Source organism: Leucoraja erinacea, chromosome 23 (genome assembly GCF_028641065.1).
Source record: "Leucoraja erinacea ecotype New England chromosome 23, Leri_hhj_1, whole genome shotgun sequence".
NCBI classification, from domain to species: Eukaryota; Metazoa; Chordata; class Chondrichthyes; order Rajiformes; family Rajidae; genus Leucoraja; species Leucoraja erinaceus.
The window spans coordinates 10,958,696-10,973,882 of NC_073399.1; the positions used below are offsets into that span (position 1 = coordinate 10,958,696).

The 15,187-nt window shown below is 49.5% G+C and overlaps 1 protein-coding gene across 2 annotated transcripts; it reads left to right on the forward strand.

Moving 5' to 3' along the window:
• The first annotated feature begins 413 nt into the window (after positions 1-413).
• Positions 414-14,812, forward strand: gprc5c (G protein-coupled receptor, class C, group 5, member C). 2 transcript variants are annotated; one of them, XM_055653857.1, is made up of 4 exons: positions 414-2,493; positions 4,881-4,984; positions 9,732-9,930; positions 12,188-14,812. In XM_055653857.1, exons 1-3 carry the CDS (start codon positions 1,482-1,484, stop codon positions 9,885-9,887), a joined length of 1,272 nt encoding a protein of 423 aa, XP_055509832.1. In that variant the 5' UTR covers positions 414-1,481; the 3' UTR covers positions 9,888-9,930; positions 12,188-14,812. The 2 variants fall into 2 exon arrangements, with proteins under 2 accessions (XP_055509832.1, XP_055509831.1); XM_055653856.1 differs by having other exon boundaries at positions 417-2,493; positions 9,732-9,920.
• Positions 14,813-15,187: the final 375 nt, after the last annotated feature.

Below are 15,187 nucleotides of genomic sequence, written 5' to 3' on the forward strand. Positions count from 1 at the left end.
GATACAGCGCGGAAACGAGCCCTTCGGCACACCGAGTCCGCACCGACCAGCGATCCCCGCACATTAACACTATCCTACACACACTAGGGACAATTTACACTTACACCAAGCCAATTTACCTACATACCTGTATGTCTTTGGGCTGTGGGAAGATACCGAAGATCTCGGAGAAAACCCATGTGGTCACGGGGAGAGGGTACAAACTCTGGACAGACAGCACCCACAGTCGGGATCGAACCCGGGTCTCTGGCGCTGCAAGCTCTGTAATTGTCCTGTCCCATGGTACGAGTTCCTTCCAAGAGCTCTCCCGAGTTTAAAAAAAATAAATCAAACTTGTGGTAAGCACGGAGAATGAACGTAACGGGTACATCGGAGCTCGGGGGCGTCTCTTAGCGGCGCGTTACGCTAACGGCAGGTACTCGGGGAGACTCACTAATGGCAAGTAAGCACGGGAAGACTCGTGAAGATTTTTCAACACATTGAAAAACGTCCACGAGAGCCCCGAGTACCGACGAGTGGCCGTTACCGTAAATCTCCGATCAGAGCAAACTCGGGAGAGCTCTTGGAATGAACTCGTACCGTGGGACAGGGCTTTAAGGCAGCGACTCTACTGCTGCACAACATTTTTTTTGTTAAAAATAGAGGTTCCTACACAAACCTTGCTCTCTCTTTATTTTAAACATGACTCCCTGGGAAGTTGGCAGGAAGGCACTGTTTGGGAGTAATATGTCAGGGGAATAACAACGTTTTTTTTTATAGGCTGGCAGCCTTCCTTATGTAATCACTTAATTGGGTTCACATGTTTGTTCAAACTGCTTGCATGCAACAGCTCTTGGCAAGTGCACTTTTTTAAAAAGGAACTGAACCTGGCAAATTACTGTATTTTAGAAAAATAATGGCAAAATTATCTTGATGGTGAAATTAATTGTTTTAGCATGAAGAATGTTTTGAAGGACGGCGCGGCAGTGGGGTTGCTGCCTCACAGCATCAGGGACCCAGGTTCGATCCCGGACTACGGGCTCTGTCTGTGTGGAGTTTGCACACTCTCCCTGTGACCTGCGCGGATTTCCTCCAGGTGCTCCCGGTCCTAAAGATGTGCGGGTTTGTAGGCTAATGGGCCTTTGTATATTGTAAAATATCCCCAGTGTGTGTGTGTGTGTGTGTGTAGGATAGTGCTAGTGTACGGGGTGATAGCTGGTCGGCATGGACCCGATGGGCCGAAGGGCCTTCTTTCGGCGCTGCATCTCTAAAGTCTAAAAGAAAGTAAATCTCTCTAAGGTCTTAATTTCACATTGCTCATAGTGGCTTCGAACATGGATATCCATTTTAGTTTTGTACTGCTTTAGAGCTAAATCAATAATGTTCCAAAGACTGACTGCAAAGTAATTTGATAACCCCTGTGTGCTCTGCTCTGCTCTCTTCCCTGCCCTTCCCCAGGCACCAGCGTTGTTCTCTGCTCGATACGCCCACGTTGGAGGAAGATGGCCGGCCCTTGGCGGTGGCTCCTGGCGGTGGCCGTGTTGCCCGTGTTGGCCGCGGTGGCGCCCCCTGGTGGGTGCGGGGCCGACCTGGACTCGCTCTACTTCAACCTGTGCGACCTGTCCAGCGTGTGGGGCATCGTGCTGCAGGCGGTGGCCAGCGCGGGCATCCTCAGCTGCTTCGTGCTGCTGCTGGTCCTGCTGGCCAGCGTCCCCTTCGTTCAGGACGGCAAGAAGAAGAGCGCCCTGGCCGTCCAGCTCCTCTTCATCTTCGGCACCTTCGGCCTCTTTTGCCTGGTTTTCGACTTCATCGTGGGCGAGGACTTTGCCACCTGCGCCTCCAGGCGCTTCCTCTTTGGGGTGCTCTTCGCCATCTGCTTCTCCTGCCTGTTGGCGCACTCTCTCCGGCTCAACTACCTGGTGCGCAAAAACAACGGCCCCAAAGCCGGCTACATCTTCCTCTTGGCCCTTGGCCTCTCCCTGGTCGAAGTGATCATTAATACCGAGTGGCTCATAATCACCGTGGTACGAAACAACGGCACCCATTCCACCACGCCGGGCGATCCTTGCAACGTGGCCGAGATGGACTTTGTCATGGCTTTGATTTACATCATGTTCCTCATTGTGGCCACGTTGGTCTCTGCGGTGGCCTCTCAGTGCGGCCATTTTAAACACTGGAAGAAACACGGGGTGTTTATACTCGTCACCATCTGCTTCTCCGTTGCCATTTGGATAGCCTGGATTGTGATGTACGTCTACGGGAATGGCCGGGTGGGGAACGGACGCTGGAACGACCCGACCCTCTCCATCGCCCTTGTTGCCAACGCCTGGGTCTTTGTCTTCCTTTACACCATCCCCGAGATCTGCCACCTGACCAAGGCCAGCATGGAGCAGAACTACGTTGAGGAGGTCTACCCCACCAGAGGGGTGGGCTACGAGACCATCTTAAAAGAGCAGCAAGCTCACCACATGTACATCGAGAATAAAGCCTTCTCCATGGATGAACCCAACGCAGGTCAGCTCATTTCCGTTCAGGCTATTTTGAACACGAGCCGACGATGCCAATATGTTAGAAACGTAGAAAATAGGTGCAGGAGTAGGCCATTCGGCCCTTTGAGCCAGCAGCACCATTCCATATGATCATGGCTGATCATCTAAAATCTGTACCCCTGTTCCTGCTTTCTCCCCACATCCCTTGATTCCATCTGCCTTAAGAGCTCTATCTAACTCTCTCTTGAAAACATCCAGTGAATTGGCCTCCACTGCCTTCTGTGGCAGAGAATTCTACAGATTCACAACTCACTGGGTGAAAAAGTTTATCCTTGGCTCAGTCCCAAATGGCCGACCCCTTATCCTTAAATTGTGACCCCTGGTTCCGCCAAAATATGGAACATTTTTCCATAGATATTTTAAAATAGACAAATAAATAGGCAATGGTAGTGTAAAGTGAAAAATAATGTCCGCATGTCTATATAATTTGGAGGTTGTTATGTTTTAATAGCCTGGTGGGTGTAGGGAAGAAGCTGTTCCTGAACCTGGACGTTACAGTTTTCAGGCTTCCAGGAACCCTTGACCTACAGAATTCAAAGAATGAATTTGATTCAGTTACAGAGGGCATCGGTCAAACCATTATCAGGAGCATTGTGTACTTAAGGAATTGGAAGGAGATACCAGGAATGGGCATGTTGTCTTAATGAAGAGAGGAGGGCAGAATGTGTTTAATCCAGGCCTCCGACCCCAAACAGTTTCCCCTTCCGCAGATGCTGCCAACCTGCTGACTTTTCCCAGCAATTTTTTCATTACAATTTCCAACATCTGCAGGGTTTTTTCTTCTTGGTTTTAATCTCCAGCAAGATTAACGGCTAGTTATCAGAGCAGCGTGGTGACACAGCGGTAGAGTTGCTGCCTCACAGCCCCAGAGACACGGGTTTGATGCTGACTATGGGTGCTGTCTGTATGGTGTTTGTACGTTCTCACCGTGACCCTCGTTAGTTTTTATTCCGGGAACTCCGTTTTCCTCCCTCACTCCAAAGGCGTACAGGTTTTGTAGGTTTGTTGGCTTGGTATACCAATAAATTGTCCCTAGTGTGTGTAGGATAGTGTTGGTGTGTGAGGTTCGGCGCGGAATTGGCGGGTCGATGGCCTGTTTCAGCGTTGTGACTTTAAACTGACCTGGAGCACAAAGCCAGCAAAGTCTTCTCTCTCTCAAGCACAGAGGCCAATTTCCCCATCACCTCTGCACCTCGCCCCCCCCCCCAAGCCAAATTTAGCACACATCTGGAATTAAACTTTTGAAAGCTTGAGGTTGTGAGGTTAAATTACTCTAGTGACGTTTTAGCCAAGAGCCCTGTGAGTTTGAAAATGAAGCTGATTTATTTTTTGTGTGGGAAGGTATTGCAAATGTTGGTTTACAACCACAGACAGACGTATAATGCTGGAGTAACTCAGCGGGACGGGTGGCATCTCGGGATTGAAGGAATGGGTAACATTTTGGGTTCAGACCGGGAGTCGGGGGAGAGGGAGATATGGAAGGGTATGGTGTGAGAACGAGAGATCAAAGGGATGAAGATCAAGGATAATGTCGAATGGATCATTGTTAACGGAGGGGAAGGTGATAACGAGGCAGACAATCGATAACATTTAATCAGGAGGACATAGAACCATGGAAAAATAGGTGCAGGAGTAGGCCATTTGGCCCTTTGAGCCAGCACCGCCATTCAATATGATCATGGCTGATCATCTAAATTCAGAACCCTGTTCCTGCTTTTTCCCCCATACCCCTTGATTCAGTTAGCCCTAAGAACTGAATCTAACTCTATTGAAAACATCCAGTGAATTGGCCTCCACTGCCTTCTGGCAGAGAATTCCACAGTGAAACTAGTTGGAGAACTAGAATGGGGGAGGGGCGGAGAGAGTGGGAAAGCAAGGGATAGAGTTTGACGGCACTGGGCCTGCACTCGCTGGAGTTTAGAAGGCTGAGGGGGACCTCATTGAAACGTACAAAATAGTGAAAGGCTTGGATAGAGTGGATGTGGAGAAGATGATTCCACTTAGTGAGAGAAGTTAGGATTAGAGGTCCACCCCAGTACTAACGGACGTTCCATTAAGAAGGAGACGAGGAGGAATTTCTTTAGTCGGAGGGTGGTGAATCTGTGGAATTCTTTGCCACAAAAGGCTGTGGAGGCCAAGTCAATGGATATGTTTAAGGCAGAGATAGTTAGATTATTGATTAGTATGGTTGTCGGGGGTTATGGGGAGAAGACTGGGGAATTGGGGTTAGGAGGGAGAGATAGATCGGCCGTGATTGAATGGTGGAGTAGGCTTGATGGGCCAAATGGCCTAATTCTGCTCCTATCCCTTTCGCCCTTATGATAGTAATTAATTTTATCTTTACTTTCTCAGCGAACAAGCCCAAGTCTCCGTACAGCGGCTATGCTGGTTACAACGGGCAGCTCCGTAACAGCGTTTACCAACCGACCGAGATGGCGTTGATGAACAAATCCGGCGTAAGTTATCGTAACAATTTTGTGGTCAATTGTAAGGTTTGGTGCGACCGGAATGCAATGGAATGCAACCTAGCGTTTCGTAACACCGCAAATGATTAAAGAGGAATGGTTTGGTCAATGTGAGCCATGCGTAATTTTTATAAGGTCATGTTTGAATTCGTTACTGATTGTCCTTCCTTGAATTGAAGTGACATGCAAACCCAATTGTTACTAAGTTAATCATTAGGCAATGAGTCAGAGACCATTCACTGCGGTGGGAGTCCTGCTCGGAGCTGTTGGCATTTATTTTTACAAATTGCGTAAAAAGTAGGCGTGGGGAACTGCAGGCGCTGTTTTACAAAAAGAGAGGCAAAAGTGCTGGAGTAACTCAGCGGGTCAGGCAGCATCTCTGGAGAACATGGATAAGGGATAGGTGGCGTTTTGGGTTGGACGGGGGGGGGGGGGGGGGGCAGAGAGAAAGATGGAAGAGATGGGGGGGGGGGGGGGGGGGGGGGGGGGGGGGGGGGGGGGAATCAAAGCCCAGCAAGTGATAGGTGGATAGAGCTGGGTGGGGGGGGGGGGTTAAATTGGCAAATGGTTGGACAATGGCTAGAGATGAAAAGACAAAAAGTGTGAGATACGGAGATATGAGAAGGTTTGTAGGTTAATTGGCCTCTGTAAATTGTAGTTGGATAGTCGGCGACTAAACCGTCTCCCCCACCTGGTTTTCCAGGTGAGGAGGGGGCTGTGGACCCCCAGTAGGACCTGTCAAAGGGCGGATGAGCTTCTAGCGAGCCAACGGCCATCCACACTTCCGTAGAAGTTGCGATCAATGCCATACACGGCATTGTAAGGAATGATGATAAAACACACACACCAAAATCCTATACTTCCAGCGACAGAGATGTGTGGTGCGTCCGTCACCATTCCCGTTGGATGCCAGAACCACTGCGTCGCTAATGTTTACAACAATGATGAATGAATGAAATTGCCCCCTAGTGTGTAGGGAGTGGATGTGAAAGTGGGATAACATAGAACTAGTGTGAACGGGTGACCGATGGTCGGCACGGACCCAGTGGGCCGAATGGCCCCTCTCCATGCTGTAAATCTAAAAGAAAAAAAACCCAACCTAAAACAGCAGAAGGGCTAGCAAGATTTAAGGGAAATTGATCCCAGTTGGAGGCCTGAAACGTCACCTATCCATGTTTTCCAGATATGGCAACGAAATGCTGGAGTAGCTCAGCGGGACGGGCAGCATCTCTGGAGAGAAGGAATGGGGTGACTTTTCGGATGGGGACCCTTCTCCGGAGATGCTGCCTGAGCCGCTGAGTTATTCCAGCACTCGGTGTCTTTATCTTTGGCACAAGCCGACACCTGCAGCTCCTTTTTATTACATGCATTCTGTCTTTATCTGCTTCAGTGGGAGGGTGGGAGCCGAGTTCAAGGGTGTGGTCTGTGAAATCTTTGGTGGTGAGCTGTACCGTTCCCCTCGGTTTGTGAGAATGTTTTCATTAATGTCTCAGGAATGTCTCCCTCCCTTCTTTATCTTCATTGGCGGGCGCCCACCATTGGGGCCGTTCCACCACGCACCAGTGTGTTCAGGGTGTCTCAGGTCACATACCTTTTGCTTCAGTGTTTGTTGAGTTCAGAGGTGCAGCGCGGAGGCTGTCCCGTGGGCCCACCCAGTCCGCGATGACCAGCGATCACCCCGCACACTAACACTATCCTACACACACTGGGGACAATTTACACTTTTACTGAAGCTAATTAGCCCACAAACCCGCACGTGTTTGGAGTATGGGAGGAAACCGGAGCACCCGTGTCACGGGCAGGACGTACAAAGTCCGTACAGACAGCACCCGTGGTCAGGATGGAACCCGGGTCTCTGGCGCTGTAAGGTAGCAACTCTGTGTGTGTGTGTGTGTATGTTATTAAATTTTGACACGGTGCGTGTGGGAATTGCAATGATATTTAATCATCCCAAAGATGCATTGTTGCACCGATTCCATTTAGTTTAGTTCAGGCTAGAGATACTGCACGGAAACAGGCCCTTCGGCCCACTGAATCCATGTCGACCATCGGTCACCTGTTCTATGTTATCCCACTGTCTCATCTGCTCCCCTGCACACCAGGGGTGATCGTACAGCAGGCCAATTAACCTACAAACCCGCACGTCTTTGGATGTGGGAGGAAATCAGCGGAAACCCACGCAGTCACGGGGAGCGTGTGCACAAGCACATGCACACACACATGCACACACAGACGCAGACACACACAGACAGCACCCGAGGTTAGGATTGAACCCAGGTCTCGGGCGCTGTGAGGCAGCTGTCCCACTAAGGCTGCCCTCCCGGGGCCTATAATTTGTCACCGTACTTGTGTCCTCAGCTATTCATCTGCCTTAAGCATTGAGATCTTTTAAACTGCGGCCCATTTTTGGCCTGAAGTTCACTTTGAGGGAACGGGGAAGTCAGCAGCGCCTGAACCATCCTTCCGTGACAGGACAGTGAAGCCATTGTTCTGGTTTTGTGGGAGTTTCTCCTTCGGTTGCTCGGACCAGAGATGTTTGTTTGCGCACCTTTCACAAAGGTTTTCTTCAGACACGAGCTTGGCTTTCGCCGTGACGGGGTGGTTTTTGGGCCTGCCGCTGAGGTTGGCTCTGGCACAGCGCCGACTGTGGATCCGAGGAGGCCGTGGACCACAGGACATCCCGTAAACCCATCGCGGAACGCATTGCTCAGCAATTTCCATTTTCATTTTCTGTGCTGATTGTTTGATTTGGGAACAAGGGTCGGCACGGTGGCGCAGCAGTAGAGTTACTGCCTCGCCACCGTCGTGGTTGAACACGGGTCTCTGGCACGGTGAGGCAGCAACTCTACCCCTGCGCCATTGGGTTTGTGGAAGGTGGGGATGATTGTTATTGTGGTGTTTGGAAAGTGACAGATGGAGTCAGATGTAGACAAGAGGCACAAGGAACTGTAGATGCTGGATTACAAAAGACACAAAGGGCTGGAGTAACTCGGTGGGTCAGGCAGCATCTCTGCAGAACATGGATTGGGACAATTTACAAATGTTACGTTGGCTCCGAGTGGCCTAATTCTGTTCCTATCACTTATGAATTTGTGAATTACTGTAGCCCTTCACGGACAGCTGTCTTAACAGTGTGATTGGGAAAAGCATGCAATCAGAAACAGTGCAACCTTTTGTGCCAGGCCAGCCCTGGCCAGTTCTAGGCCACAGGCATATGCTGTAATAAACCTGACCAACACCACAGCCTATTTTCTGCAGCGATGGAGAATCCGATAAGCCCTGGTCAAATTGAAAAGATGACCGGATTTGATGAAGGCTGCCAGTTTTATTTTTCCTGACTATAAGTGCTCTCTCTCTCTTTGCTTGTGTGCCCTTCACCCTTTCAATGGCTCTTGCCAAAAGCTGCAGGCCGGTAACAAAGAGAGAACTGTGAATGCAAAGTGTATACTCTCCCCAAGATTTCATTCACATCCGATGGCCAATTCCTGCAAGCAGGCGATTTTTCATTCAGCGACGCTTTGGCAGGCCTGTTTGTGCTGTTCCCTCCCTCCCTCCCTCCCTCCCTCCCTCCCTCTGTGACACGGTGGCGCAGCGGGATTGCTGCTGCTGCTGCCTTGCACCGTCAGAGACCCGGGTTCCATCTCGGCTACGGGTGCTGCCTGTACGGAGTTTGTACATCCTCCCCGTGACCTGCGTGGGTTTTCTCCGGGTGCTCCGGCTACCTCCCACACTCCAAAGAGGTGCAGGTTTGTAGGTTAATTGGCTTTGGTAAAATTGTAAATTGTCGTGCAGTATAATGTGTAGGATGGTGTTAGTGTGCGGGGATCGCTGGCCGGCATGGAGTCGGTGGACCTGGGAGATGTTGGGCATCTAGCTGGGGAGCGTTGGTCAGTGTGGGCAAGTTGGGCCGAAGGGCCTGTTTTCACACTGTATCTCTAAACGAAACTCTGCAGCTGTTCACAGGAGATGGGCCGAGTGGCCTGCTCTGCTGCGGTTGATGCATTGACTTCCCATTTGCTCAATCTATTGCACCCGAGTTTGAACTGATTGCGTCCGTGTAAGGTACATCTGATATGTGTGGACATGGTGCAAATCAAAGCGTATTGCTGCACCTGGCACTATAACAATAATGACTGCACCTAACCCCAAATTGATCGATATTGTACGAAATCATGAGCGGGATAGATCGGGTTGATGCACTGAGACTCTTACCCCAGAGTAGGGGACGAAACCAGAGGACATGGTTTCAGGTGGGGGGGGGGGGGGGGGGGGGAGGGAAGAATCTGAGGGGTAACTTTTTCCACACACTTCAACTTTTTGGTTGTATGGCACAAACTACCACAGGAGGTAGTGGAAGCAGGTACGATCGCAACGTTTAAGAAACATTTAGACAGGTGTATTTCAATAGACCACGGTCTGATAAATTGAAGTCATGACTGCTAATATATATGCGTAGTGAATTTACATAGTGCTGTTATTTAAATAGATATTCTCTAGTTAGTTTTGATGATGTCCTTGCTATTAAAGTGTCACCATGGCTTTACTGGTACAGATATTTATTTCAAAATGGCAAAAACTGCAAATTTGAGGAATTTAAAATGAAATGCTGGAAATACTCACCAGGTCAGGCGGCATCTGCAGAGGGTGAGGAACAGGGTTTAGTTTAGAATCTTGTAGCTTAGCGTGTGCACGTCTTTGCGATCGACCGCTCTAATGACTATTTCTCTTGTTCTCCAAGCCGTTGGAAAATCCCTACGACCACTACATCCCACGGGTCACCATCAACCAGTCTGCGTTCTCCAGTAACGCGTCCACGCTCCGCGCTGAAGATGCCTTTACAGCCGAGAGCCGGCGGACGGCCCAGCCAGAGGGCGGCAGTGGGCAGCCATTTTAAAGCCGGCGTCCGCGAGGGAGACCACTAACAAACGTACGTGTGGGTGAGCGATCTATTTATTTATTGCACGCGTGAAATCACAGTGGTATTCTTTGTTTTGCATGCCCAGTGTATGCAAAGAGTCACCACCTAAAGGGCGCTGATAGTTACAAAGTATCCCATGCCAGGTCAGCCTTTGTTGTCCCCCTCTCCCCCTCCCTCACGTCGGTCCCCCCACGCTAGGCCCTCCTGTGTGTGAGTGTCTGCGTGTGTGATTTCCGGGAATGTCTGAACTACCTGGAAGGTGCTTCCCGCGCGCTCCGTACTTCAAACACAAAAACGCAGCCCAGCCCAGCCTATCACACAAACCAATCTCCGTTCCATTGACTCCATCCACACATCGCGCTACCTCGGCAAGGCCGGCAACATGATCAAGGACAGGTCGCACCCTGGCCTCTCCCTTTTCTCACCCCCCTCATCGGGCAAAAGGTATAGAAGTGTGGAAATGCATACCTCCAGATTCAGGGGCAGTTTCTTCCCAGCTGTTATCAGACAACTGAACTATCCTTTCACAACTAGAGCAGTCTTGAATTACTATCTACCTCATTGGTGACCCTCAGATTATCTTTGATCGGAATTTACTGGCTTTACCTTGCACTAAATGTTATTCTATCATGTACCCTGGGAATGGCGTGATTGTAATCATGTGTTGCCTTTCTGCTGACTGCTTAGCACGCAACAAAAGCTTTCCGCTGTAACTCAGTACACATGACAATAAACAGCTGAAACTTGGTTACTTTGCATCAGGCAATGCCTTGCGCCCTTGCCTGCCTTTCCCCGTTCTGTGAGCTGTGTCCCTTTTATTTTTAAGCGCAAACACTATTTTGAGTAGTGTATAGGATAGCTTTAGTGTGTGGGGATTGCTGGTCGGCACGGACTTGGTGGGCCGAAGGGCCTGTTTCCGCGGTGTATCTCTAAACTAAGGTCTGCCTGCATATTACCCATATCCCTCCATGGCCTCCATACCCATTTGACTGTCTAAAAGTCTCTTAAACGCCACTGTAGCATCTACCTCCACCGTCACCCCTGGCAACGCATTCCAGGCACACACCACCCTCTGAGCTTTGCTGCCTCTTATCTTTAAGCCCTGGGTCTTTAAGACAGGGACACGGGGAGAACGTGCAAACTCCATACAGACAGCACCCGTGGTCAGGATCGAGCCCGGGTCTCTGGCGCTGTGAGGCAGCGACTCTACCTCTGTGCCACTGTGTCACCTTCACAGTTAAACACCGATAAACACAGTTAAATGGTTAAAAGAGACAGAGTTATGTTTGTCTCCCTCCCCCACCTTAGGCTGCCATTGGCAGTAATGTCACTGCTGTCTGGTCCTTTTACAATTGTCTTTTTCTTTGTAAATGGCGGCAAAATGTGGTTTTATGCAAAAGAATATGACTGCACTGTGCATGCATGACGGCAAAGGACCATCTGGTGCATGCATGACAGCAAAGGACCATCTGGTGCATGCATGACAGCAAAGGACCATCCAGCCCGGCTGAAGGTTACAGGTGGAGTGGGTGTGGGGGAAACTGGTTTCAGTCGCAGTCTGATGGACCGAGAAGGTGCGTAGGGAATGCATGCTGATTTGGCAAACTGCTTTATTCCGATTAGACTTCAGAAGTGATAGTAGCAGAACTGGGCTATTTGGTCCATCAAGTCCATTCCGCCATTCAATTGTGGCTGATCTATCTCTCCCTCCTGACCCCATTCTCCTGCCCTCTCCCCATAGAGTGGATGTGGAGAGGATGTTTCAACTATCATGAACTGATTCATGAATTAAAGGACGTTCTTTTAGGAACGAGATGAGGAGGAATTTCTTTAGTCAGAGGGTGGTGAATCTGTGGAGTTCTTTGCCACAGGAGGCTGTGGAGGCCAAGTCAGTGGATATTTCTAAGGCAGAGATAGATAGATTCTTGATTAGTATGGATGTCGGATGTTATGGGGAGAAGGCAGGAGAATGGGGTTAGGAGTTAGATCAGCCATGATTGAATGGCCAAATGGCTTAATTCTACTCCTATTCCTTATGACCTTATAACACAAGACACCCGTACTAATTAATAATCTATGTGTAGGAAAGAACTGCAGATGCTGGTTTAAATCAAAGGTAGACGCAAACTGCTGGAGTAACTCAGTGCATCTCTGGAGAGAAGGAATGGGTGACATTTGGGGGTCGAGACCCTTGTTCAGACTGATGAAGCATCTATCTATCTCTGCTGTAAAAAATATCCTTAACAGTTTTTTTTTTTTCCCCTTGGCGTATACAGGTCGACGTGCAACCTGGAACATCTCCGTGGTGGAAGGAGTCTCTCGGCTGATCCCTCGTGACGTGACCCCAAAAGCCTGAAGCTTCGGGCCTTCCCTGACGACCTTCCCTTTCACTCGGCCTTTGGGATGGAATCTCATCCGAAGATAAAGCAACTTGTTTACTGTAGCGGACTGAAAGCAGCCCGTGTGGAACGTGGTCTCGGATCTCCTCCAATCCTCGGGCCGGCCCACCGTGAGCAGTGTCCCACGCAGAGACCAAGCTTTCTCGAATGGTCTCCTGTGAACAATGACCAATATCCTCACTGTCTCTGCGAACTCTAGGCTGAACAGCCTGTCCCCAAAGCCGCCCCAACTGTAACCAGAAGGTCCCGTGACCACGGAGCGCCAGCGGGCCCCACTGACGTTGTGCGGACGGAACTCTCCCAGTAGAGATGTCCTTGGCTCACGGTCGGAAAGTAGTCCAAATTCCCACTTCAGGTGTGAGACTGACATTCTTGGGGAATGCTGCAGCCTTGGAGATGCCAACCGTTGGGTTGAGACGGTCAAACGAGATCCATTCAGCATCAGGAGGGGTGTGAAGATTCCAACGCCGCGGTTTTGAGGAAGCGCAGTGAAGATACTTCTGATGTCCAGCCCAACTCTGGCTCTGGGAGGCAAACAGGTCACCTGGTCACTGACGGCCTCTTGGCTGCTTGCGTTTTGTACATCCGTACAGTGACCACATTCCAAAACTACATGTTGTTCAAGAAGGAACTGCAGATGCTGGAAAATCGAAGGTACACAAATATGCTGGAGAAACTCAGCGGGTGCTGAGGGGTTTCGGCCCGAAACGTTACCTATTTCCTTTGCTCCATAGATGCTGCTGCACCCGCTGAGTTTCTCCAGCATTTTTGTGTACCTACAAAACTACTAGTTGGCCGCAAATCCATATTTGGATTATTTTGGGGCTTTTTAAAAAATGCTCGTCTTTTTTTTGCCTATGCATAATTTGGAAATATATCGCCATTCCTTTGTCGCCGGTTCGAAGCCGAGTCGAGCGTTCTACATCACAGCGACGGCCACGTGGAGACGGTGATTGGAGGAAGCAACCTGTCACCGCCGTCTCCTGGGTGTTTGGGAGAGAGAAGTAAGTGCGGCCTTGTCCGCTCCGACTTCCAGGGAATGCTGACCATCCCCCCGCCCATTAGTGGACTAGAGCGTTGGCTGATGCCCGCCCTCTATGGCGCTCGTCTAATTTCAGAACCGTGAGTGGCAACTTGGAGCAAGCAGATTTCCAATGGAAGAACTAGGAAGAAGCATTAGATGTGACTGCAGTCGGGGCTCGACCCGAAACGTCACCCATTCCTCCTCCCCAGCGATGCTGCTCGTCCCGTTGAGTTACTCCAGCATTTAGTGTCTTATCTCCGGCTGGAGTAACTCAGCGGGACAGGCAGCATCTCTGGACTGAAGGAAGGGTCTCGACCTGAAACGTCGCCCATTCCTTCTCTCCAGAGGTGCTGCCTGTCCCGCTTAGTTACTCCAGCAATTTGTGTCTATCTTCGGGTTAGGCATCTCTGGAGAAAAGGGTTAGGTGATGTTTCGGGTCGAGACCCTTCTTCAGACTGAGAGACCATCTCCGTGGACATGAGCTGTGCAAATTGTCTGTCACATAACAGTCTTTCTGTGAAACACTTTAATCTGGGGCCTGAAGATGAACTGTTATCTTGCTGAGGTGACGTGCGTGCACATTCGGCCAATTCAGGAGCATTCCCCCAAAGCCCTTCATTTTGAAACAGGACTCGGTTTCCTGGCAGGAAATTGGTCTATGGCAGTTGACTGGAGGTTGGCACTTTTACTATCAAAGGTAAGGCACAAAATGCTGGGGTGACTCAGCGGGACAGGCGGCATCTCTGGAGAAAAGGAATGGGTAACGTTTCGGGTCGAGACCCTTCTTCGGACTGAAGAATTCAGATTGGTCGCGACCCGAAACGCCACCCCATTCCCTCTCTCTCCAGAGATGCTGCCCGTCCCGCCGAGTCACTCCAGCATCCTGTGTCTTATCTTCGGGGTAAACCAGCACCTGCAGTTCCTTCCTACACTTTTGCTATCGGTGTTGAGGTTGAAAAACTGCCTAGCCCCATCGATGGGATTAAATCACTTGGAAGAGGGATTGAATCAATTGGCTGTGCTCCGAGCTGGCTGAGTGTTGTACCAATTCCTGCCTAAATTCACCAATGATCTATAAGTGGCACCAATGGGGACTTGTTGAAAATAGCCACTAACTAAACCGTGCAGTTCTTTAATTTGTGTTTACCAGTTTCAGCAAAACAGAGAAATGCCCAATTGTCTCTCTTTTAAAACCTGGAGTTTGGCAATAAGTTGTTTTTTTTTTAAATATATACTCAAGTTGGTTTAATAGGTGGAAGTTGTAAGAACTTGAGTACCTGTATAATCGGCTGGCCAAAGAGTAGGACCTCAAAGTAGTAGAAATGTTCTGTATTCTGACATTTCGGAAATTATGCTCTGGAAATATTTTATTATCTTTGCATTTTAAGCGTCCTTTGACGGTGAATTTAGCTGCAAGTCCAACATATTTGACACTCCAATAAAGAAAGTGCACAATTTGTGTATTTTTTTAAATCGGTCTCATTCGCATCTCATCCTGATGTGGCATTCTTGCTCGACTTGAACCAGGCAGCCCAACACTGTTCGAATTTCCACAATGTTTATTTTTTGTAAGCGCTAGTCGGGTGCCACTTTGTCTTCAGTAGGATCTATCAGCTTGGGGCAACTGCAGTTCTGAAAGCCCAAATATTGCAGATGCTGACAATCAGAAACAAAAGCAGAAAGTAGTCAAGGGAAAGTAGTAGAAGGGAAAAATGGTTGACATTTTGGGGCCCGTCAAATTTTTATCAGGACCAGCTTTTCCCCAGCTCTGATGTAGGGCCATTGGCCTGAAGTATCGTGAGAACAAGGAACTGCAGATGCTGGTTTAGACACAAAGTGCTGGAGTAACTCAG